Source organism: Ascidiella aspersa, chromosome 8 (assembly GCF_963924565.1).
Source record: "Ascidiella aspersa chromosome 8, kaAscAspe10.2, whole genome shotgun sequence".
Lineage (NCBI taxonomy): Eukaryota > Metazoa > Chordata > Ascidiacea > Phlebobranchia > Ascidiidae > Ascidiella > Ascidiella aspersa.
The window spans coordinates 1,885,012-1,910,842 of record NC_139454.1 but is presented as its reverse complement, the minus strand read 5'-3'; the positions used below and the strand labels follow the sequence as shown (position 1 = coordinate 1,910,842).

General features: G+C 38.2%; 1 protein-coding gene across 1 annotated transcript in view; it reads right to left on the bottom strand.

Annotated features, from left to right (window-relative positions):
- The window catches only part of LOC146134814 (EF-hand calcium-binding domain-containing protein 6-like), a 42,289-nt gene that overhangs the window by 13,049 nt on the left and 3,409 nt on the right, over nt 1-25,831 (bottom strand). Inside the window, exons 2-26 of the mRNA XM_083395068.1 lie at nt 25,362-25,513; nt 24,351-24,503; nt 23,437-23,629; nt 22,729-22,900; nt 21,804-21,934; nt 20,788-20,936; nt 19,343-19,491; nt 18,472-18,583; nt 17,959-18,078; nt 17,131-17,267; nt 16,192-16,345; nt 14,336-14,451; nt 13,224-13,430; nt 12,555-12,726; nt 11,745-11,885; nt 11,119-11,226; nt 9,647-9,749; nt 9,302-9,434; nt 7,497-7,664; nt 6,703-6,836; nt 6,118-6,271; nt 5,398-5,533; nt 4,453-4,683; nt 3,094-3,312; nt 1,786-2,013 (exon numbers count right to left, since the gene is read on the bottom strand). Coding sequence (XP_083251194.1) covers nt 1,786-2,013; nt 3,094-3,312; nt 4,453-4,683; nt 5,398-5,533; nt 6,118-6,271; nt 6,703-6,836; nt 7,497-7,664; nt 9,302-9,434; nt 9,647-9,749; nt 11,119-11,226; nt 11,745-11,885; nt 12,555-12,726; nt 13,224-13,430; nt 14,336-14,451; nt 16,192-16,345; nt 17,131-17,267; nt 17,959-18,078; nt 18,472-18,583; nt 19,343-19,491; nt 20,788-20,936; nt 21,804-21,934; nt 22,729-22,900; nt 23,437-23,629; nt 24,351-24,503; nt 25,362-25,513 — 3,872 coding nt within the window. The remainder of the gene's footprint in view (nt 1-1,785; nt 2,014-3,093; nt 3,313-4,452; nt 4,684-5,397; nt 5,534-6,117; nt 6,272-6,702; nt 6,837-7,496; nt 7,665-9,301; nt 9,435-9,646; nt 9,750-11,118; nt 11,227-11,744; nt 11,886-12,554; nt 12,727-13,223; nt 13,431-14,335; nt 14,452-16,191; nt 16,346-17,130; nt 17,268-17,958; nt 18,079-18,471; nt 18,584-19,342; nt 19,492-20,787; nt 20,937-21,803; nt 21,935-22,728; nt 22,901-23,436; nt 23,630-24,350; nt 24,504-25,361; nt 25,514-25,831) is intronic.

The following is a 25,831-nucleotide window of genomic DNA, read 5'->3' as shown; positions in this document are numbered from 1 at the left end:
TGATTTAGTATCCCCACAACAGTTCTCGCACCCCTGGTTAAGAAACCCTGCCCTGGCGTAAACCGACCAACAGTTTGAAAGGTGTACTTTGAAAAAGGGGTGATGTTGGGGATTGAAGGCGAACGGGCATGTTCAGACAAGATCGAAAGTAGACATTAAGTACTCCTGAAAACCTCTTTAGATTATTTGCACGATCGGGAGATTAATGAGTTGTGACAGGTTTAGCCACTTCGTCACGCAATCTCGACAGGTTTGGACTAATTACCGATTTATACGTTTTTTGGTTGTTCAATCGACCAAAATTGTAGAACATTAGCGTTGGTAGAGTGGCAATTGTCCCTTCGCGTATCCTTGCCTTCGTTTTACGTGAAATATTTAAGAAATAGACGCTTAGTGTTTTATGTAAAGCTTATGAACCATTTTTTAAATAGATTTATTGTTTCTAAAATGAGTTTCAGGTTGCGCCGAAAGACGAGTTTGGTGCAAACGCGCTTGCGGCCACTAATTACAAATTTACGCTATTTTGTTGTAAACTGAATTCCTTATACCAAAGTTTCTCAACTGTGCTTCGTCATTATGTGATTTAAAACGTGTTCGCAGAAAGCCACGGTTTCGTATGTCGCCTTTAAAATTTCTTCTAAATCGACTTTTTGTTCTTTCAAACTTAACTTTCAATACTACGCGAAATAACTTTTTAGGGCCTTTAACGAATCAGAAACCCTTAGTTGTGAAGTGTTTCAGTTTCCAAGGGTGTCGCAAAATCACATAGGCTGTGGTGGGGTTCGAACTCACGACCTTTAGAGTTTGAACCTCACTACAGGCTAATTGTTTTTCTGGCCTGCCTTGCTGCATAATTAATCAGATTTGGTGAGTCTGCGATGGCTTTTCGGTGTACTATTATCCTTAGCAGCTACTTTGGGGATTGTGTCCCGAAAATCCCTACATATTACACCACAACAATAAACACCATAGTTTATTACTTTTTCGAATCTGAAATCCTTCAACTAAGCTAAATGTTAATCGGACAGGTTATGTAGCAAATGCTTTTTGTACAATATATACCTGCATACTGTACTTTGTGATGTTACAACTGAATTATTTATGGCCTTATAACATCACAAAGCACCTATTTAAACGTAATCACGACACAATTTTGTTTTCAAATCCACGAAAACTCTCAGCATGGCCGTTAATACTAGTCTCTCGTTTGTACAGCGGCCGGTGGAGCGCTTCAAGTCCCATCTTTTGCCAGCCGCAAATAACCTTACTCGTAGACGTTCCACAAAGCCGTCATCTCGAATGTGTTTAGCCGAAGTTTTAAATTCGCGCAATTAATGAATTGATCTTTAAAAATTTTCATAATTTCCACTAGGAAAATTATTCTACTCAACCCCAATAAGTGAATTTGGGTGTACCAGGCCATTGACCCGAAAACTTAATTTTTTTGCCTACCTTAACTATATACACAATTACACAATTTATAAATTTACCCAGCCGCGGATTTTTATTTTTTTAGGCCCCACAGGATAATTCAGGGGCGCAACATCATACCCTAAAAAAATATATTTTTTGTTTACTGTAGCTACCTAATTGCGGCTATCTGCACAACAGTTTTAGGGAACAGTATTTGTTAAGATTATTTGAATCATGCCGTTTTGTTATGACGTAACTTGTGACGTCACCCCCTCCCCAAGCCCCTATGGCCCGAGCCCCTTTTTCGAAGCGAAGTTTACTGGAAATTATCTACTAGAACAACTTCCACCCCAGAATTAAGCTTAAACTCACCTGTTCGTCAGTTAATCGCATCACGTTCTCGTTCAAAATCTCCCTAAAGTCTTCTTTCGACACGACGAAGATTTTGGCGTAATCCGTGTCGGCGAACGCTCGTTCCAGGGAGTTCCCCCTGGCCCGGACCACCTCCCTTATGCGTTCCTCGACCTCTTCGGGGCCCAGTTCCAGGGGGGCCTGGGGCGGCGCCGCTTGGCCAACGTGGTCCGTCCACTCCTTCAATTTCTTAATGAACAACAAAAATGGTTTAAATTGTTTAGAAAAGTTGGTAATTTGAAAAATAAATGTTTATGAATTCATTTAACTTTCGAATTATTTGCTCTAATTTCGAATGAAAAAAAAATAGTCGGCTAACTGGAAGTAACTAAACTTCTTTAGACTAAATGGAATTTTGGCCGAAACATCTGAAGAAAATCGTAATAAGAATATCAAAGATGTTGAAAAATGAAAATCAATAGAATGTTTAAAATGAATAAAGAGTTATTCGAAACGTTCACAAAATGATACCTACTTCTGTATGGGCTTTGATATTCTTATTACGTCTTACTACAACCTCCAACCATTATGCCCCAAAATCTGAAGAAAACATCTTTTAAAATTTGAATTTTATCTTTTTTGCTTGTTTGAATATAATAATGACGTCATTGGTATCGGATCTCGATACTTTTGTCCAAAATATCGGTTATCGGAATGAAACATCAAGTATCGCTGGTTGTAAAAAGCTGAAGGTAAGTAAACTTTTTAACGCAAAGCAAATTTTACCCCTACAGCAGTGGTCGGCAAATGTGGGCCGCAGAGACGTTTTTAGTGGCCGCGAGTTACTTTTAAATAGCTTAGTGTTATTATGTAGTTGTGGGCCACGTGATAGCCGAGCATTCATTGCAATTTATTTAAACAGTTGGTGTGGCATGGAATTTTTAAATTGGCTCCCCTTGTAAAGGCCCCCAATTGAATAAAATTTAATTTTTTTTGGCGCTTGCGCGTATATTCTTCGTTTTATAGCATGTCTTACATTATGACATGGCAGTGTTTTGGGCATAAAGGCGCCGTGTTGTATTTCACCTTAAAATTAAAATCCAGAATCGGCCACTTTTTCGTAGTGGGCTCTCAAAAGAGTACTTTGGGCCGCGACAAAAAAGTTTGCCGACCACTGGCCTTTAACAACGAAAAAGTTATCTGGGATTGTTTACTTTTATCTATTTGCTAGTTTGAGCACAGTGATGACGTCATTTGCTAGCGGATTGAATCGCAATACTTTTTCCACTTATGCAAAAACATCGAATATCGAGTAAAATATTCACTCACCACGTCCCTGATAAGCGAAAAGTTTTGCAGGAAGACAACCCAGTTGATCGACTTCTCCTGGGAGGAGCCAGTTGCTCCCACTCCTCCTGTGATGCGGCACTTCGTGAGAATTGCGCGGAACTGCTTGTCCGTCAGTCGGAAGCAGAAGTTGTCCAACAAACGACGGAAGTCGGAAACCTTCACCAATCCGCTCTGACCTCGATCGAATGCACGAAAGGCCTGGGGTGAAAATGTTGGGTAAATATGGGGTAATTTTGGTGAAAAAATAGAAACGTTTCTTTAATTAAGGGAATTGAATGATTAAGGGGATCTGCCATACCCTCTAAAATATTACCTGTTCCCGAAAGCCTGGGGTGAAATATTGGGTGAATATGGGGTTAGTTTTAGCAAAAATTAAAACGTTTCTTTTACATAGGTATTAGCGGAGATTTTTGATTTATTTAATTTTCCTAAACCTTTCTTTAATCATGCCAAGCCCCTAAAATCTCCCATACCCTTTTAAATATGCCTTAATTATTCCCCTAAAATATTCCCTATCTCAGAATGTCTTTTAGCAAAAAAATAAAAAATGTTTTCCAAAAAACGTAAAATTTTCCCTTATCCCCCCGAATTATCCCCCTTTATTTTGGTGAAAAAATAAAAACGTTATAGGTATAAGCAATAATTTTTGATTTATTTGTTTTTCTGTATTCAACACCCCTAAAATGTTCCCTATTCCCGAATGCCCGGGGTGAAAATATTGGGTGAATGTGGGCTACTTTTAGTGACAAAATAAAAATTATTTTCAAAAAAGAAACGGTATAATATTTCCCTTATACCCGAATTCTTTCACCTCAATCACCGCCAAAGTATTCCGTGTTGCAGAATTTCCCCTTAAACAAACGAACCCTCAAAATCGCCCTTAAGTTATCCCTAATTCTCCCCTTTAAACCCACCAACTACAAAAATTACCCCCAAACTTATAAAATATTCCCCGAATCACCCCCATAATATTCTCGTTTTCCGAATACTTTCCCTTTATCATCACACCCAAACCTCCCAAAATTAATTCTAACTGTTTTACATATTTTGGGCCGAAATCAGCAGATGTCTGAGGTATACTTGTATCGTGTCTACAATTCATGACGTCATTTTTGAAAATTTTACGCCTACCGTGGCAAAAAAAAAATTGTGCCAAGCCAAAAAAATTTTTAGTGGTCTGCGGTAAAAAAAGGTTAAGAACCCCTGCTCTAAAACATTACTTAATTATCCCCTTAATCACAGAACCCCCCAAAATCACCGCCAAAGTATTCCTTATCCCTCTAACTCACGCATACCTACACTGTAATAACACAACACCACATAAACCAGGCAACTTACAGAGTTCAAGCTGTCGTAGTTGACCGTGACCTTGTCCTTCAACTTGGCCACCACCTTGTCAAGGCTCAAGTGCTCGAAGCTTTGCCACGTGACTGGCTCTCGCGGATCCGAACGATCCCGACGCTTTCCAAACTTGGACGCTCGGCCGTCGTCGATCGCGCGAAGAAAGTCGAAGTAGGAAAGACGAGCTTTGGTGGTTGGGAGGCCGAGCCTTTTCAGTAGCGACAGGAACTGAAGTGGGGAATTATTGTGGTTAAGATGCATAAAAACAACTGTGATCTAGCCATTCTGAGATCGCCCTTTTTGAACAATCATATAAAGCAGGGGCGGACAACATACGGCCTGATGGAAATTGGGAATTGTTGTCGTTAAGATGCACGCACAAACGATCAAACTTGTTCGACAATTGTGATCTATTCTATCCCTTTTGGAGCTGCTTTTTAACCAACGACTATCATTTCGAATAGAAGACAATTTTAGCACATATACAACCACCAGATACTAGGATGCTGGATATTGTTTCGAATAAATGAAAGTTAAAAGTTGAGTTTTACAACTGAAGTTGGTGACACCGAATATTTGGTCTTTTTGAATAAATAACAAGTCAAGTCCTTGTCACAAAATTACACGCTAGCTATTACGGTTGGGCAAACTCGTCCGATTATGAGCAATACCTTAACTAAAAGTATCAAATCGGAAATTTTAGCCAGCTAATTCTTTTTATGTGCAAAAATTAAGATAAATACCCCCCCCCAAAAAAAAAATTGCTTATTGAAAACACTTAATTTTAACCCAAGTATTTGTGTGAAAAAATATTTGCCCAAAATACTTAAGTTAAGTCAAGTCGTTTGAAACGAGTGAATTGCGCAATTAAGTCAAGTCATTACAACACTGCTACAGATCACCAATGAGGAAACAAAAGTAAGAACAACTACAACTGGTCACCTGTTCTTCGTCGAGGAAATAGTTCAACTGGACAAGAACGCGCTGAAGGTCACTCAAGGTCACATATCCGTCCTTGTTCTTGTCCATTTTGCGGAAAGCTTTGTCGAAGTCGGAGTAATATTCACGGAAGCGATCCCTGCAAGAAAAAAGGAGAACTTTAAAAAGTAATTTCTTCCGGTACACTATGCACGGATCTGTAATGTAGCTTGATAATGAATCTCAAAGCCAAAAACAATTAAATTCTACGGTCCTTACTACATTGTTTAAAATCCCTGAAAGGCCCCCCTAAGACTATGGCCAAAATTAGAAGCCCAATTGATGCTGCGCATTTAAAAAAAAATACTCACTTCAGTCCCCGTTACACATTCTCGGCGTCCAGTTTTCAATTGAATTACTAAGTTTACAAGCCATATTGAAAATAATTTTGTTTTAATTTCTCTTTTGACCAAACTGCAATTTGTCGCACTATATTTCTGTCAACTGTTTCAATCATAATAATGACTTCACGATACTTTTCAATGTAAAAATAGATCGCACAGCAAATATATCTAGCCGCAAAAAAAACAGTTCACAGCAATACTGAAGGTCCAACCGTTAATCAGTCGGAATTGAAAAGTAAGATTGGCCTGATCTACATCGATGTAAAAGAAAAATACAACAGAAACGATAAAAGAACCGAACGAAACACAAAAAAATTTTCAAAAATTTGAAAACACTTACTTTAGTTCTCGTTCCACGGTTTCTGCGTCCAGTCTTCGCGAGTACTTTGCCTGGTTTATGGAGATTTCCTGGTGTTTTGCTTGTTGCAGTTCATGGTGGGCCAACACGTTCATGTAATTCTCCTCAACCATCTTACGACTTGTTCCCTGCAGACCTGCGTCACACCAGAAGGTCGGTTAAATCGGTTAATCGGACGCCATTTTTGTCCGTTTAACACAGTAGAACGCAATTTCAAATACGACGTCGACGTACTTTACGTTACCGCCACGTTTAAAAAATAGGATTAGTTGAACTAAACTGAAATGACACTTTTTTATTTATATGTATAAACCTACGACTGTTCAACGCAAAAAAGCTTTTAAACCCAATAGCATCTTACTTTTACTTGGAACTAGAAATATCTGCGTTTATTTCTCTTGGGAAGTTTTGTTGGGATTATTGCAGGGGAAGATTTTCAACATCAAAACGTATTACGTATCATTATGCATTAGCAGCACAACAAAAAAATCAGTCATTTAAGTGAACGTAGATTTATTAAAGTTAAAAAAGATTGCAAAATGTGATCGAAGCATTCATGTAACACACCAAGGTTATCTCCAGGAGCGAAGCCTATGCCCAGTTTGTTGAGGAAATCCTGATGTGTAATGAATCCTTTTCCCTCCTCATCGTATCGAGACCATAGCTTCTGGAACTCAACGTTAGAGATCGGCAGGATGAACCTGTGTGAAAACAAGGTATGACTCACTGTAAAAGTATGGGGTGAACATTGAACATGTACGACTACCAGTAAAGGCATATCGGAACAAACACAGATGAAAATAAGACCTAAATAGGACTAACAGAAGTAGGAAATGAATGTCAGAATTAGGCCTATACAAGTGTACAAACTTTTACCTACCTTACAAGTGATAAAACTTTACTTGTTCCGTTTCTTAAATAGGTCAAAAAAACAAAAAAAAGTTTTTTTCCCAATAGGAAACTCTTAAGGTGTTTCTTTGAAATAAAAGACGTTTTTGCATAAAGTTTTTGTCTGGTGGAAAGGACACCAGCATAGTTTTAGCTAAAAAAATAACTAGCAAACCAAAAAATGTCAAGTAAATCGACACCATCTTGATAAAGACGTTTCGATACGAACTTGATAAATTAACTGAAGATGATACAAGTTCGTATCGAAACGTCTTCAAGATGATGTCAATTTAATCGACCGTTTATGGTTGGCTATTTAATTTGTTTTTAGCTAAAACTAAGCTGGTACCCTTTACCACCAGATAAAGACTTTATGTAGAACTGCGATACATTTCAAATAAAAAAGTAAAGTTTCCCAATTGGAAAAAATAGCTTTTATATTTAAGTAATTTTACAAATATTATTCAGCGCACCTGTACAATATCGAGCGCAGTTCCTTTTTCTTGATGATGCCGTTCCCATCGGCGTCAAAGTTCTGGAAGGCTTTGGCCAGGTCGGACCAGGTCTGCTCGGCCTTGATGGCCAGATAGTCGTGAACCTGGTCCGCTGCCAGCTCAACGCTGCTACGCACTTTGTTGAACCTGAGTTACAAAGGATGAGCGTTAACAGCGCATCTTCTTCACAGAGGCTCGCCTTATTGCGTCACAGAGGCTCGCCTTATTGCGTCACAGAGGTTCCCCTTATTGCGTCACAGCGGTTCGCCTTATTGCGTCACAGAAGTTCGCCTTATTGCGTAACAGAGGCACGCCATATTGCGTCACAGAGGCTCGCCTTATTGCGTCACAGAGGCTCGCCTTATTGCGTCACAGAGGCTCGCCTTATTGCGTCACAGAGGCTTGCCTTATTGCGTCACAGAGGCTTGCCTTATTGCGTCACAGAGGTTCGCCTTATTGCGTCACAGAAGTTCGCCTTATTGAGTAACAGAGGCACGCCATATTGCGTCACAGAGGCTCGCCTTATTGCGTCACAGAGGCTTGCCTTATTGCGTCAAAGAGGTTCCCCTTATTGCGTCACAGCGGTTCGCCTTATTGCGTCACAGAAGTTCGCCTTATTGCGTAACAGAGGCACGCCATATTGCGTCACAGAGGCTCGCCTTATTGTGTCACAGAGGCTCGCCTTATTGCGTCACAGAGGCTCGCCTTATTGCGTCACAGAGGCTCGCCTTATTGCGTCACAGAGGCACGCCATATTGCGTCACAGAGGCTCGCCTTATTGCGTAACAGAGGCTCGCCTTATTGCGTCACAGAGGCCTGCCTTCCTTGTTGCCTCACAGAGACTCGCCTTGTTGCGTCACAGAGGCTCGCCTTATTGCGTAACAGAGGCTCGCCTTATTGCGTCACAGAGGCTCGCCTTATTGCGTCACAGAGGCTCACCTTATTGCGTCACAGAGGCTTTCCTTATTGCGTCAAGGAGGCTCGCCTTATTGCGTCACAGAGGCTTGCCTTATTGCGTCACAGAGGCTCGCCTTATTGCGTCACAGAGGCTCGCCTTATTGCGTCACAGAGGCTCGCCTTATTGCGTAACAGAGGCTTGCCTTATTGCGTCACAGAGGCTGGCCTTATTGCGTCACAGAGGCTCGCCTTATTGCGTCACAGAGGCTCGCCTTATTGCGTCACAGAGGCTCACAAAATAGTTTTTTTTAAAACAAAGTAAAACGCTAAATTTCATTTTCCACAAAAAAGTAATTTCTTACCAGCTTTTTTTCACATTTAAAAACAACTCAATTTATAAAGAAATGAACCCTTGAAATTTCCTTTGCCCAATATGATAAAATATAACCATGGTTGACTAGCCAATTAGCACGTTTAGCCCCTTTTTTGCAGAACTGCACCTTTTTTAAACAAAATATGTGAAATATAATTAAAAGACTGAAAACTGTACTGGTTAGCCAGCTTATGGTTAAATATCTACAAAGAGACTTTTATTGATACTGCATTAAAAAATAAAAGAAATGTAAAAAGTGTAGACTTAACAAAGTTGTTTTTTCAAGAGACATAGTAAAACGTTGAAAAGATTTTCCACAAAGAACCAAGTTTCTTTCTAGCGTTTTTAACATTTAAAAACATCTCAATTAATAAAAAAGAACCCTTGAAATCACAGTGAGTGTATGCCAGCATTAAACGTCATCTAGCAACCTAAAGTTTACTGATTTTAATAAATGTTCATGGAGAAAGAATAAGTGGAAGATATTTTAGGTCTGACAAGCGTTTTAAGCGACCTGTGTTCGGACTTGAGCCAGGGGTGACCCTCTTCTTTATCAACAATCTCAAACTTGGCCAAGAAATCGTGGTAGGACAGGCTCGACCTGCGGGAAAGCCCCAGCATCGAGAGCAGTTGGTGGAACGTCTCGTCTACAAAAAGAAAAATTTGGATTTAAGGTTATTGATATAAGGGTGTGAAACTTTTTTACACTGTTGCCCCTCTTTTGAAAATGTTGAGAATTTTTTTTTTTTTTTTTATCATTATTCAATAAAACATGCACAAACATAACATAAATTATTATGTGTGTGCATGTTTCATTGATAAACGGCTTATGTCGAAAACTTGCAATTTTGAAGCTTACCTGTTATTATGAACATGAAGCTATCGAGTAACTTTCGAAACTCGTGCATCGTAAGAACTCCATCATGGTCGTCATCGACCTTGTAAAAGGCGGAACGCACGCTCTGTGGAAACAAAGATGGAATATTTGACAGTTTGCGGATCCATAAAACAATTTCAAAAAAGTTTGGCAAAGAGCAATTGCAAGTTTACGTAAAAGGGAAGGGAACTTTATAAATTTCACAGCAGTTGTTTTGGGTACACTGGGAGCCATTGCAGACTCACCGGATCTGTTGATCAATGATGCAAGCGAGGAAGGCTAAATAAAAAAACTAGCTTGTGGTGAGGTTCGAACTCACAACCTCGATCAAACCGGGACCGTCGCTCGATCAACTGAGCTACACATGAGGCTCAGAAGGGAGCAAGTCGAGAAACAACCACAGCACCGGTGCCTGTTGCATCTTGTTCGTAAAACTAGCCTGTGGTGAGGTTCGAACTCACGACCTCCGGTTATACCGGGACTTTCGCTCTGTCAACTGAGCTACACAGGCTCAGAGAGGAACTAGCCAGTTGTTTTTCTATTCTGCCTTGCTTGTATAATTGATTGACGGTGAGTCTGCAATGACTTTCGGTGTACTAATGATACGCAAGCCGCAATCGTTGGTCAAAAAGCAGCTTTATAATGGCTAAATTCCAGTTGTTGAACAGTGTACACAGATGTGTGTGTATCTTTCATTCGGTTGTTTAGGGTACATATAATTCTCGTTAAAGCTTTTTAAAAACATTAGAGGCCTTGTGGTTTCGCAATCTTATATACTTTTTCTAATAAATAGGACTTTTCGTTGCTTGAAGGGTCTTTCAGTGAGCCGCAACTGCACAACTCGGGATAAAAATTCTAGTTGAAATAAACTTCATCTTAAAAGTTTCTCCTTATTATAACAGTTTTTCCGAATAACATTTTTTTTATACTGCCTATATTACTTTCAACTTCTTTTTGGTTGGACAAGACAAAGTGATAATTTATTGTTTAACAACTAAAAAAATATTTTGGCATTAATAGAACCGTTATAATTGATACGTCATAACAGGAAGTCAATCGGATGACACAAATGTTACCTGCATAATTTTATCGTTTGTTCGACATTTCATCGTTCGCACGTCTGTTCTCTGCACTGGCCCTTTTCTCATTCACGTAAATTACATTGCTTTTCCATTTTTGCACCTCACCGTTCACACATTATTACTTATCTTATCACGTCAGGTGTTGGGAAATCTTGGATAACATTAGGAGACAATTTACGTTTCTGCCCCTTTTTTAAACGTTGGTCACTTTTTACTCACAGTTCGCTTATATTAATATTTCAGTTTCGCTTATATTAAAATTATATCTTAATCACAGTTCGCTTATATTAATACAGTTTAAAGCCACTTCATTTAGCGCTTGGCATCCGACAAAACGGTCAAGTAGTTTGGACACAAACAGCAGAAACTTACCCCGAAGTTTTGTCTCATCCGTTCTATGAGAAGTTCGTAGCATTCCGCTGCGCTCATGTACTTTACGTTGGTCGGGTTTACAGTATGGTTGCCCGCTCGCTCCAATTTCTGTAAAAATATACGGTAACATCTTTCGACTATCTTGGAACCATTATTTCTTAAAACAGTGCTTCTCAACCTTTTTTAGTTCTGGACCCACTTTAATGCAAGTTTTATTGTGCGACCCCACAAAGAAATATGACCAAACGAATAAAGTTACATAAAACCTGCATCTTTACTACTGGCGTACCTACTGAAATAGTTAATGCGGCACAACAAAACGTATCTTTTTATTAAATTGTTGCATAAATGTTACGTATAATGCATTAATTTCCCTAATTTAAAAACTGTAACATTTAAAAGTGGTAAAATACCAGCTCAGATACCGATATATCGGTAGAAACAAAATATCGGCCGGTGTTAAGTCAATCTTAAAATACTTGACACCAAACGGAGTACAAGTTAAAACTATTAAGATAAATATTTTTAAATAATGGCAAAAATATTAGTAATGACTGAGAACAGCCATTGACTCCAATTACAACCTCAAAATGTTTGAAATTAGATAATTTTTACTCTATTTTTACCTGGCCGACCCCGAAGGTTCTTAAGTCCTGGAAACTCGAAATGAAATCCGAGTAGCTGAGTCCGCGACCCGAAAAATTGAGTGAAGAAACCAACTCTTTAAAATGAGTAGCCTCCATACGGAAACCCATATCTTCAAGCATCTGGTGGACACAAAATGGAGGGCAAAAATATAAATGAATGATCTAAAAACTGTTGCCATACTGAGCATAATGTTTGGAGGTTGTAGTAAGACGTCATAAAAGTAATAAAGCCCATACAGAAGTAGGTTGCGTTTTGAAATGTTTAAAATGAATGAAGATTTATTTGAAACGTTCAAAATGCTGCCTACTTCTGTATGGCCTTTGATATTCTTAATAGGTCTTACTACAACCTCCAGCCATTATGCCGAATACTTATGCGAAATACTTATACAGTTTTAAAATTGTGTATAGACTTGTTACTTCATAACTTACTCAGTTACCGTATATCGGACAAATCACCCATCGCAGGATAACACACATTTTTTACGCATTATACAAAACAAAAACCGAGGTGAAGTGTGGTTTAGGCCTGATTCTAACCATTTAGGTCTTATTCTGACGGGTTTAGGACTTATTGCGGTTTAGACTGTACTACGACTATAAGGTAATAGTCCTCTATTTTGGCCTTATTTCCAATTGTGTTTTATTCTGACGTTGATGTTGTTCTTATCTCGGTCTTATGCCTGGAGACCATTTCATCTTGGACAAACAGCTAAAGAAAAATATGGTCCGACATGCAAAAATAAGCATGCAAATTCCTAAGTGAAAACGAAATAAAACAAACCGAACCTTCCTGAAATCCTTCTTGGTGACGAATCCCTTCCCGGATCTCGAATATCTGAGGAAGCTCTTCCGGATGCCGGTATCATGTTGAGCCATCCGATCCTTGATCTTTGCTCCGACCTCTTTGGCGGTGAAGATGCGAGTGTGGAAGAGATCCACCTTGTCGATCTCACCAATCCTGAAAAAAAAATGTTTTTGTTGGTTTACGTTATTGCAAGCAATTTATTTTGCAAATATTTTAAGCCTGTGCATAAGAAAAGCAATTAGGTTATCACTTAGGACTCCAGTCAAAAGTCCGAGATAAGAACAACATTAAAGTCAGAATAAAATACACTTCGGAATAAGACAAAAAACAAAATATCAGACTAATACCTAATAATCGTAGAACCGTCTAAATCGAAATGAGAAATAATGTAGCTTGATAACAATGAGCGTCAAAGCCAAAAAGTAAAGTGACATCAATTTGAAGATGATACAAGTTTGTATCGAAACGCCTTAATCAAGATGATGTCGATATATTCAAACATTTTACCTTTGACATTCACTATCAAGCAATCATCTTCAGTTAATCACATTTAAGTTCGACCGGATTATTTAGATAATAAACGACAAATTTTCTATTTTGGAAAACCTTACCGTAATCCCAAAATTAAATTTTTACAAAAAATTAACCACCTGTCGCTCTGATCAGTCTTCCTCTGCACCTCCCGGAAGTTGCTCTCATCATGGATGCGAGTGCTCATCCCCTCCAGGTCTCCCGGTTTAACGTCGATTCCCAACCGATCCAGGAACTTTGCGAACATGATCCTGCTCGCTCCTCCTCCTCTCACTTTTCCTTCCACTCGTCTTGAGGAGGGGGGATCCTCGCATTCTTTCCACATCCTACAAAGGTAAAACTTGGTTTAAACGATTACCTTATTTCTTCATTATGTGCAGGATTGAGCTATATGCAAAATAAGTTGCTTGCAATAAGCCTGGTTAAAAGATGACCTAAAATTTGTAAATTACCAATAGCTAAGTTTTAAGCATTAAACTTTTTGAAATTTGGAAATTAGCAATAGCTAAGTTTTAAGCATTAAACTTTTTGAAATTTGTAAATTACCAATAGCTAAGTTTTAAGCATTAAACATTTTGAAATTTGGAAATTAGCAATAGCTGGGATCTAAGTTTAGCAAAGTTATCTTATAGATATTTTGCCAGCCAAGGCATCGTCAGTGTGTTTTAATTCCACTATATATATATAAACAATAAAAATAAAACTCAAATTAAAAAAAACAAAACAGTAAAACAGGAAACCTATTGTATTTTCCTAAATTCCATGGGATTATATTTTCTTTTTTGTTTCAAAATTTATCAATTTTCTATATGCTTCAAATAAAACGAAAATAAACTCGGCAAAAAATAAATGCCAAAAAAGAGTTTTTGCACTAAAACAGGGGTTCTTAAACAATAAATGACGTCATAATTTTACGTCACAATACAAATAGACTTAAATCTGCTGGTTTCGGTCCAAAAATGTGGAAGTGAAATGAAGTCTTATTACAGTCAGTGTAAAACCGTTCTATTTTTAATTAAATTGTTTTCTTTGATGAATTTATTTACTTCTAAAATATACACTAATATTTCAATTAGGCGTTGATGGACCCCCTAAAACTAGTTCACGGACCCCAAGGGGTCCATGGACCCCAGTTTAAGAACCCCTGGGCTAAAACAAAGCAGTGCAATGGGCTCACATATAACAACTAAACTCCTTGGCCTTGTGTTGAAAAAGTATCTGCAAAACTTACTTGTCAAAGTGTTCGTCGGATACGGGCAGCGCGTAACGGTCCGTTAACCTCCGCAAGTGGGCGCGAGAGATCGTACCATCTCCGACTGTGTCGTGAGCAACGAACTCGTCGGCCACCTTCAACATAAATCGTTTTAGTTAAAAATAGAGTCAGCTCCACCAGGCAACATGCCAATAGATGGAAATAGCTCTTCTGGTGTAAACGAAGTATAAACCGACGTTTCGGCAGCAGATACCAGCTGGCCTCATCAGGGTTAACCTTCAAAACGAAAGATGGATAAAACACGCACCCGAAAATAGTGACCTCATCATTTAATTAGAACGAGGATTTGTCAGCAAGCTTATATACTAAAAAGTACCAAAATAAAAATATTACAAGCTAGACTTTTTGCTGAAAGTATGCGATAAACTTGTGGCTATTAATGAGGTCAGCTGGTATCTGCTGCCGAAACGTCGGCTTCGTTTACACCAGAAGAGCGATTTCTATCTATTGCTAATAATCGTTTTATGTCAGAAACGCAATTGGTACCGTTGGTTTAGGAATAAAGCTTTTAATTTGACCATACAGGTAAAACTGTGAAATAAAGTTTGGTTAATTGCAATGTTTTCATTACAGCAATTGTTTTTAAGGGCTTTCAAAGCTGCTACAGATTTAAATGATCTTTCTGTGTTGTTTTTAGAAATTTAGTACGCTAATCATGCATCGGTGACATAGTGTCGGGGTTAGGGATTATTTTTTGTTTTGTTTTAGGAATTTAAAAACGGAAAACACATTTGTAGAAACTGTAGCGAAAAAAATGTATCCACGAAAAATATTACGTGAAATACCTCAGACTTGTTATACTTTTACCCGCACATTCAGAAAAGCAACAGAAACGTTCATATACAATGTATATTCTGTGACCAAACGCTTATGGAGTCTTACTGAATAACGGCACCCATTACATCAGGGGTTCGTAAACTGGGGTCCATGGACCCCTTAGGGTTCGGCGAACTAGTGTTAGGGGTCCATGAAGGCCTACTTGAAATATTAGTGTATATAAAAAAGTAATCCTTTTTTTAAAGAAAACATCTTGATTAAAAATAAAACGGTTTTGCACTCAATCCTATTTAGACTTCATTTCACTTTCACATTTTTGGAGCAAAATTTAGCAGATTTATGAAGTCTATTTGTACAGTGACGTCAATTGATGACGTAATTTTGGATTTTTTTTGCCGACCGTGGTCCATGCAAGGAAAAAAAAATTTTAGGGGTCTGCGGTAAAAAAACTTTAAGAACCCTTGCATTACATGGTATATACAAGATGCATTGGAGAAGGCTTACCGAAATCAGTGTGCACTTTTGTACGATATATAGGTGACGTTATAGTTTGCCAGTACGATTTCACAAGGGCTTGATCACAGAATACACATTTTGTATATGTACCATTTAGTTGCTGAAACAGGTTGTAGCAAGCATTGCCGTACCGTTGTTTCTTGACTTTCGTCTTTAGCCTGTGTAGCTCAGTTGGTAGAGCGAAGGTCCCGGTATGACCAAGGTCGTAAGTTTGAACCTCACCACAGGTAAACAGGTTGCAGCAGGCAACGGTGCTATGGTTGTTTACCGACTTGCTCCCCTCCGAGCCTGTAGAGCTCAATTGGTAGAGCGACGGTACCGGTATGACCGAGGTTGTGAGTTCGAACCTCACCACAGACTAGTTTTTTCCAATATGACCTTGTTTGTCCTGAACAGGCTGACTGATTTCGGTAAACCATTCCAAAGGCATTTCACGCTCATTCGGATAAATTCGCGAATATTCGCGCATGTTCCCGTATATTCGCGCATGTTCGCGAATATTCGCGCATGTTCGCACTCACCAGCTTGTAGTTCTCGGACAGCTTAACGCGGAGTATTTCTTCAACGGTGTCCCAAGCGAGGATTGCTGGAGGTTGGTTCTGGTTGAACCTGTGCGTTGAGTGGAGCCACTTGTGAGCTGAAACCGACTCCTTGGGCTCAAAAAACTCAAGAAAGCTAGATGTGGTGGAAAAAATATTAGAAGATCCCGTTATAGCACGGGTTTTAAGCCAAGGTTAATGACGAAAGGCGATATGCAAAGTGTTGGCAACTACGTTTTCAGGTTGCGGTGAGCGTGCAATTTAGAACTGTTGAAAAATAATTTTGGTAAACTTTTTTGTTGTAATACAGAAATAATTACTCCACTTAAATATCAATATTTGTTACAAGCCGTATTTTTCCAAGTATAAATCTGGAAATCAGGTGGCACTGTTGATCGACAATTAAAGAGTAATTTGGACAGGACTTCACACAACCGTACTTCATTAGGTCAAAGTATAAATTAAAGTATAAAATTTGCTCTAAATCAGTGGATAATAAACTGACATGATCTCTAGTTATCTTAGTCTGCTCGTGAGTCACAACCACTCTTTCGGCTACTAACCGATATCCGGTATTCTACAGGTTAAAGGTCGTGCGATTTAAAAAAACAAACAAGTACGAATGTCATGGTCATGAATATTACAAATTTTTTTTTTTTTTTAATTGTTTTTAAACGGTACTTTTTAAACACAAAACTTAAACTTGACAGAAAATAACTTAAAAGACTTCAAAGACTTGTGGGAAAACATAGGGTTTGTAAAACTTTTTCAATGCGCAAATCAATTCAAATACTTTTAAAAATTTAGAGACTCTGTGGCAACCCTGCACTATCACTTGCATCGGATATCGGCAACGATATTTGTGGGCAACCTACTTTAGTTACACGTAAGATTTGAACATAAACAACATGAGTGACGTACTTGTGATAGCGGATCAAACCGGTATGTTCCGGATCCAACTGGATGAGAAGCTGCTTGAAGTTTTCGTCGCTCAACTTCAAAGTAAAAGTTTCCACGATTCGACGAAGGTCACTCCTCGTGATCACGCCCTTGCGGTTCTGACGTCACAGAAGCAATTGTAACGTCATAAAGTTTTTCGCTCGGTTTGTTATTTTTTGAAATTTAAAGTCTTTGTACGCATATATGGCCACAATAACAAGTTGGAAATAAATCAACATTAATACAAATTTTGATCTCTATCAATACAGAAGACTAATTTTTTAACGCTATCTTTATTTAGTTAATAAAATAATAATATTATTATTGTTTATATTGGTATCTAAGCCTGTTCCAAAATTTCTAGTTAGTGGTATTTTATTCGTAAGATCCAAACACAGCCACACAGATAATAAAAAAAAATCCAAAACAACTTTATTCAAAACTCTTTTTTAAAACCTTTTTGGATCTCTCTTTAGTTGGTTTGAATTATAAAGGTTAAAATTTCAAGTGAAAATACACGATATGATTTTAAAGAAATATTTGGAAAAGCAAACCTTAACAAGTCAGTAGTAGCACTTCACCGTCAAGTGGCATTGTTTAAAGAATATAGTCAACTATCAAGGTCAAGTTATGCTATGTTTAACACAAAATAACCTACACTTTGAAAAATACCAACTCGTTAATTGTAGAAACAGCAAATTTGACCGGTATAAATATGAACATTTTGTCCCAAATTTAACCGAGATTTCAAGATGGAACCGCAAAAAGGCAGTTGTGAGAAAAACGATTTTGTTTAGGTTTAATATTTACCTCGTCGAATGCTAGGAAAGCTTGCTTGAGAGTTGCGTAGTTGTTGAGCACGTGTTTCTTGAGCTTGGTGAGAATCTCGGGAGTTGTTACTTCCTCCATTCCTTGGCGGGTTGGGTTCACCTGGACGTGGGTTAAATTCAGTTAAAAACTAAGCACAGTGGTATTAATTTAATACTCAGGTGGAATTTGTACCCATACCTTACTAAGGTGGTATCTGTACTCGTATCTTACTAAGGTGGTTTGCAATTGTTTATTGTCATTTTTTTTCTATTCGTTTTTTTAATTTATTTTTAAACGCAACAAAAAAATTTCTCAAAATAAAACATGGTACGGGAAAAGCGATTACTCGGCCAGGCATAACGTCACTACTCGGGTATAGTTACTAAAAAACGAAAGTTCTTGCCCAGTAAAGTGCATCTATCTTGTACTTTAGACCCGATGTAATGACTGAAGCTAGGCAAGATTTCACTCCCCTAATATGCTTATCTATATAGTTAGTGTAAATGCTCGAACCTTGTGGTTTTGCCCGATGGGAAGCGTCTGTCCGTTGCCGACTGACTGCGGGTCTTGGAACTTGCCAAGGAATTGCTCCCAAGAAACCTTACCAGTTCCACGAACTTCGAACCTGGAAGATAAAAGATAAGGCATTATGCATTTAGTTCAACCTTGGAACTTAACGTGCTAGTTTTGCATTTACTATTTTTAATGATACCTACACGATACAAGCTCGTATGGAAAGGTCTTAATCAAGATGATGTCGATCTACTCAACCGTTTTGGCTTTATAATTGTGTTCCACTTTTTATAAGTGATGTTTTGAATTACTTCTCAGTCACATTAACTGAAGATGATACAAGTTCGTATCGAAACGTCTTAATTAATATGATGTCGATCTACTCGACCTTTTTGGCTTTTACATTCATTTTTAAGATTAAAGATAGCGAATATGATGTTGCTGCCAGGCATTGTTTTAATTGTAAAATTGCTCTTTCGGCAGAATTTTATTAAACGTTTCGATTACCTATTTGGGCAATTTATGTTTATATTGCATTTTTTGCTTGTTCGAAAAAAATGCATTTTTGCTTGTTTAAATATAGTGATGATGCCATTTAAGATCATAATGGATCGCGATACTTTCTGTCAAAATATCGGGAAAGTCCAAAATACCGGGCACCGGAATGAAATGACAAGTATAGAACATCCCTATACACTGCAGCAATTGACACGCAAAGTGTACTTGCTAATGCAATCCAAAACACAGCTCCTATGGTAACAATAATTGTTAACCAACGTTTCAGGAACCCATTCAACTCGCCTTCTTCATGGTGAATGACAGCCCAAGTGTAATTGCTAATAACTGCCGATGTAGCAATCTACCCACTCACTTGTACATGAGCTGGTGGAATATCTCCTCTGTGGTCGGGAGCACAAAGTTGTCCAACACCGCTTTGAGGTCATCGATCGCTATGAACCCGTCGTTTGAAAGGTCAAAGGTCATCATGGCGCGCTTAATATTTTGATGGTTTATCTGCATCTGCGAGTTCAATACAACAGTTGTAAGAAAGTTGGAAATACAAAGGTTGCAATGGGACGTAGAGTATAAATAATACAACGTGCAAAAAAACAAAAAAAATTAACAGATGTTAATTTAGTTGAGGCATATAACTAATCATATTGTAGCAACATTTCACGTGAGTCTATAAATTTAAATTCGACTTGCGGGAGAACCGTATGAAAAAGTTAACATCCACCAGTATATACAGTTTGGGCAGTAATATCTGTGATAAACATTCTGAAATTTAAACATGTTATTTACATTTTTTGAAAAATGTGCGTCTGCGAGTGAAAAGAGGAGTAAGAAAGTTGGAAATATGAAGGTTGCAATACGATACAAACTTCAATATTAGATAGATAGAAAGATTTTTATTGTTTTTGGAAACGACATAACTAGAACGCAATACAAAGTTATGAAAGAAAATTACAGTTGTTTGTTCTAGGATGCAGTGAAAGACAGTAAGGTACATCGAGTCAACTGTATATTAACCTCGATACATATGTGTGGACTATCAATTTTAAATTCAACCTTCCAGATTAAGCAATTGAAAAAGTCGAGTATACGGTTTGGGTAGTGTACCAACGTCATTTGTGATAAACATTCAGAAACTTAAACATGTTAACTTTTCAAACTTATGTACCACAGGCTGACGCGAAATCATTTACTCGGCTGAGTCAAAAAATGGACTGAAAATCGAATCGTATGGGTTATTTATCTATCGGTTAATTGGAAACCTAATTATAAAGAATTAAATCTGATAAATGTAAATGGCAAAAATCAAGCGGCTCTGGTTACACATCAAGTGATGTAGGTTCAAACTAAGTTTAAAACTTGAAATTTAAAAGTAATTAAGGAGCATAATGGCTGGAGGTTGTAGTAAGACGTAGAATGAATATCAAAGCCCATACAGAAGTAGGAAGCATTTTTAACGTTTTGAATAATCTTAAGATAATTGTTAGAGGTTGACGTAATCAACTTTTAAGTTAAAAATGATACCTACTTCTGTATGGGCTTTGATGTTCTTATCGAGAGTAATTATGTTTTGATGTTAAGACAAATCTACTTAATTCCCATGCGAGCTTCATTCGTATCTTATTTAAATCAAGTAAAATACAATAAAAAAATCAAACAAAAAACAATAAAAAAATCTATAAATCAAGTAAAATAAAACAACAACAAAAAACCTTTAAATACAATAAAACAGAACAAAAACAAAAAAATAAAAATCTATAAATATGACAATATTAAATAAATGTAGCAACAGGGAGAACTTACGTTCCTCCTAAATTGTTTCTCGATGGCGGCGAAAGACTTGTCCTCCACCCATCTGCTCTTCCGCTTCTTCTGACTCTTGTTCCGGTTGAGGACGAGATCTGTGACATCCCTTTCTCGCTCAAGTCGCTTCTTCTTCGCGTCCCAAGGAGCTGGGGAGAGATATTGGGAGGAGGATTAAATGTGGGGGTAGCAATGTTATAACCACGAAGAATAGATAATGTTGGGACAAGTGGTTCTCAACCTGTGGTACACGTAGGGCTGCCAAGTCGGTTATAAATAACCCGAGTCTGAAAAAAAAATGAACCAGAGTCTGACTCCGGGCAAAAATGGAACCCGTGTCCGGAGTCCGGCTCCTAGTCTACAGCCTGCATTTCACCTATTCACGTAACTAAAATAAGGGGAATATCCAGCAATTCACATAGGGGTGTCGTATATAATAAGGAGAGAGATTACGGAGGATGATATAATGGGAGGAAGAAATGTTAAAACGTAACCACGAAGAATAAATACTGTTGGAAACAAGGGTTCTCAACCTGTGGTACACGTAGGGCTGCCAAGTCGGTTAAAAATAGCCCAAGTCTGACTCCGGCCAAAGTTAACCCAGAGTCCGAGTGCATGCGACTTGACTCTACAGCCTGTACTCAGCCAATTTACAAAATAAAATAATGTGGATATTCAGCAATCCACACCTATACATTGTTGGAAAATATTCTATAATTTGCTATAATACTTTTACAATTTACAGTTTGAGAAGACCTTATCGAAATTTAGTACTACCTGTAGTACTACGCATGCGCACGTCGGACTCGACTCCGACTCCGACTCTACAACTTGCATTTTAACTATTTACGAAACTATAATAAGGTTGATATTGAGCAATCCACTCATAGGATGTCATACAATTCATCCAGCCACAATAGGTGTTGCCTGGTCGAACTATACCAGCGATAGTTGTATTTTTAGGCAGGTTTAGTTTTCGTTCGTAGAAAGGCGCAAAATTACATAAACTAACAAACCTTCCTCCAAATCTTCCTCTGGTTTTGTGAGCAACTGTCGTTGTGATGCGACCACGTTTACTCCGAGTTTACGCAGGAAATCGCGGTAGTCGATCGCTCCTGTGTGCTGCTGGTCGTATCGTGACCATAACCTGCAAGTATACAACACTGTTGGTGGAAATGTGAAATGAAAATAAAACTAAAAATATGAACAAAAACTACCCCAGCCTATTGGTATAGAACACTGTTAGTAGAAATGTGGCTTAATAACAGAATAAAAAGTATTAAAATGAAAACTGTTACAACCTGGAATAAACGCCGCTTTTGGTAGAAATATGGCTTAAAAAAAGGAACAATATGAACAAAAAACTACAAGAGAGAATATAACGCTGTTGGTAGAAATGTATCGTTACCACAACTTGAAATAAACAATGCTGTCGGTGGTAATATGGCTGGAAAAAGGAGGCACAATCTGATAGAAAACAGCGTTGCTGATGGCAGTATATCTTGAAAAAAATACTACTAAAAAAAAGCTACCACAACTTATAAGTATACAGCACTGTAGTGTGACGTGATAATAAAATAAAAGGTAACATTATGAACAAAAAAAAACAACTACAGATTGCTTTCAAACATCAAAATGTTTTGGTTTTAAAAAAGTTTAAACAAAATCTTGTTTTCAGTTTATGACAATTTTTTTACTGGAGACCACAAGCGTATACCAGTTTATTAAGCTATTTATGAATGTTTAATATAAGCAGATCCACATTCTATTGTAATGTGTTTAACGGATGGATGGGGCAATATTATATGGTCAGAAAAGATAAGTTTGAGAGGCAAAAAATATACGAAATACTAGCTCCATAGACAACATATCGATCCTTCAGCTACAAGTTATAATTGAACCCTAATCATGACAACTGACGAAGTATTGAGTGGCACTTACTTGTCGTATTGTGCGTCTGAAAGCCTAATGCAGTAGTTCTCCAGCACCCTACGTAATTCGTGACGTTGCACACGTCCGTCACGGTTGTAATCAAACAGGCGGAACGCCTTGATCACGTGTTTGAGGTTCTCACCAATCTTCTGCTGTAAGTGACGCTCGATTGAGTCGACACCTGGAAACATACGGTGATTAAGTCAGGACAGTGGGAACCAACCGGTGGTTCGGTGCCAAAGAGGTACCAGAAATGTGTTCAGATTTTATTTTGTGTGGCGCAATGCGTCACGTCTTCTTGCAAATTAAAAATTTTACCAATTTAAACCAAATGAACGCCATTTTTATCGAGCTTGGCGCATTGCTACGTCATTTGGTATAGCATTGCAATACTTAAATGTCGGGCATCCCTAATGCTGAATATGCTGTTGCTGCCAGGCATTGTTGCAATTGTAATTTTTTTCTGGCAAAATTTTATACCAACGTTTTGATCACCTATTCGGGCAATATGATCCCTAAGGTTTTTACGCACTTTGTTTCCGGGGAGGTTTAAGTCTGGAATTTTGTCTCAATATTTTGAGGTTGAACTCATAAATTTAAAGAACTGAGTGATTGCTTAACATTAAAAAAATAAAGTGTTGAAATATTGATGACGTCATTTAGCATCGGGTCGGGGAGCGATGCTTTGCATCGGACACCCCTTATGTTTCAGCTCACTTTGGTCCGGAGCTGCTTTCGTCACGAGAAACTTCCTGCTCAGGTCCGCAAATTTACTGGCGTCATTACTCATTGATTGCGTCATAGCACCCCCGGTCTTGGACACCCCGATTCCAGGGGGGGTGAAGGTCTTGCGCGAGAAAATGTTAAGGAAGCGAGTGTAGCAGATTGTGCCGTTCGGGTTCATCCCAACCTGGATTGAAATTAAAGCATGTGTTTAAGTTTTTTAAACTCGGAAAATATTAACTTGAAATCAGATCGGCAGCAAAACCGCTCGAGTACCGATACCACCACTAAGCATCGGGTATCGTCTACGATCCGATATTATCGGATCTTTTTAATTGCAAGTCATCACGCATCCCTGGAATCGAACCTTGCGACATAATTATATATTATTTTAACTCATTAATTTTGTTTGGTAATATAACAACACTTTTTTGGTATTATAACAATGTTCTCCCTGAAATAGATACAGGTCAAAAGTCTTGTCGGTCAAGTTTACGTCGAAAATGAATAAACCAAACATACTTGTAGCTTTGCTGGAGTCGGACTCGGGACTCGAGTAAGTCTACGTAAAACTACCCGAGTCCGAGGTGCGCATGCGCAGTATAAGTCCCGAGTCCGAGGTGCGCATGCGCAGTACCAAATTTTAAAACTGATATGAAATTGTAAAGGTGGAATAGCATATGGTGGATATTTTCCAACAATGTATTGTGGTTGGATGAATTATATGACACCTGTATTGTATGATTGGATTTCCGTTTTGTAAATCAGTGAAATGCTGGCTGTAGAGTCAGAGTAGGACTAGAGACTCGGCAAAATTGCGCATTTAGTCGGAGTCGGACTCTGGTCAAATTTTTGGGCCTGAATCGGACTTCGCAGCACAACGCGGAAACCGGCATCTTTCACCTCACCTTTGCAATAAGTGCCTTCAGTTGATCTGCGGTCAGGGGTACGGCGTAGTTCTCGACGACACGCCTAAATTCACCCTTTGTGACGTTGCTGCAGCGCTCTGCGTCATAAAGCTGGAAGGCACGCTTCATTGCGTCAGTGTTTTCGGCGACTTTCTGCATAAAAACATTTTAATACATTTTAATAAATCTAAAAAATATTTTGTTGAGTTACAGGAAAATATGTATGCATACTATCCCTAATTATTTGAACGAAATGTACTTTGCAGACTTGTTTTGCTATTCAACAAAAAGTTTCTATTTAAAAAACTAATTCCGATAAAACATTAAAATAAATAGAGATAAAAGGTTGACCAAAGAAAAGGCTGATTTTGGTCTAATACCCTAAAAAGCATGACCATTGCACTTATATATTTAATCAATTTTGCTTATTCGAAATTAACATGCCACTGTTTGTACCTAAAAAAAACTTATTTCTTGCCCACAGTGGTCCGCGCGAAGCAAAAACTTTTTAGAGGTCCGCGGTAAAAAAGTGTGAAAGCTGCTAGTATATAAGGGTGTACGATAATTCGGGCGTAAAGTTCGGCGGTCGAATGCCAAATAGCGTTAATTCACGAAATCGTAACGTCTTCATGGAATAATTGAATTAGTATGGAAAAACGCCAAAATAGTCAACATTTGAAATAGTCAAGAATAATTGTCACAGTAAGTATGTGAAAGAATATTAAATAACTTTCGGGTAGAAATTTAATGAAGTTCTTAACAAGTTTTCTGAAGTCCAAGTCACTCTATTTTCTATAAAAAATGTTATACTTGCATATCATTAAACAAGGCGCAGTTGCACAACTGATAAAAAAAATGGAGAAAAACATGTACAAAAATAAAAAGAAAAAAACAAACAAAAAAAATAGAAACAATATACAAAAAACAGGAAGAAAAAATGAACAAAAAAGGAGAAAAATGTACAGGTGAGTTTACGTGGCGGTGCTAGTTGCGCAACTAACAGTGACTGACCTGCTTGATCGCGTTCTCGATCTCAATCGAAGTGAGACGCGGGTTGGCCGCTAGGGGCGCTGATGAGGGCGAGCTGATGATGTTGCCAGGCAACGGAAAGGATCGGGATGCAGATACGGAGCTACTCCTCCATGAGCGAGGATTGGTGCGGCCTGAGAAAAAACGGAGCCGGTGAGTTGTTGTTTGAAAGCTTTTTGTTTTGTGCGGTTGGCAAAAGTTATTATTATTCAAAAACACATACAGAAGTATGGGAGCATTTTGTGAACGTTTCAAATAACTCTTAGGATAATGGCTGGAGGTTGTAGTTAGACGTAGTAAGAGGATTGTTGCGGCCTGGGAACAAACGGAGGTTTTTGAAGTTAGCTCAGTTTGCACAACTTTGATTACGGAGTTTTGTTGAAATAAAAACAGGGCCTTTTGGGTACAAAGGGATTTCTTCCACCGGGGATAACCGTCTCGAAAAAAAAATA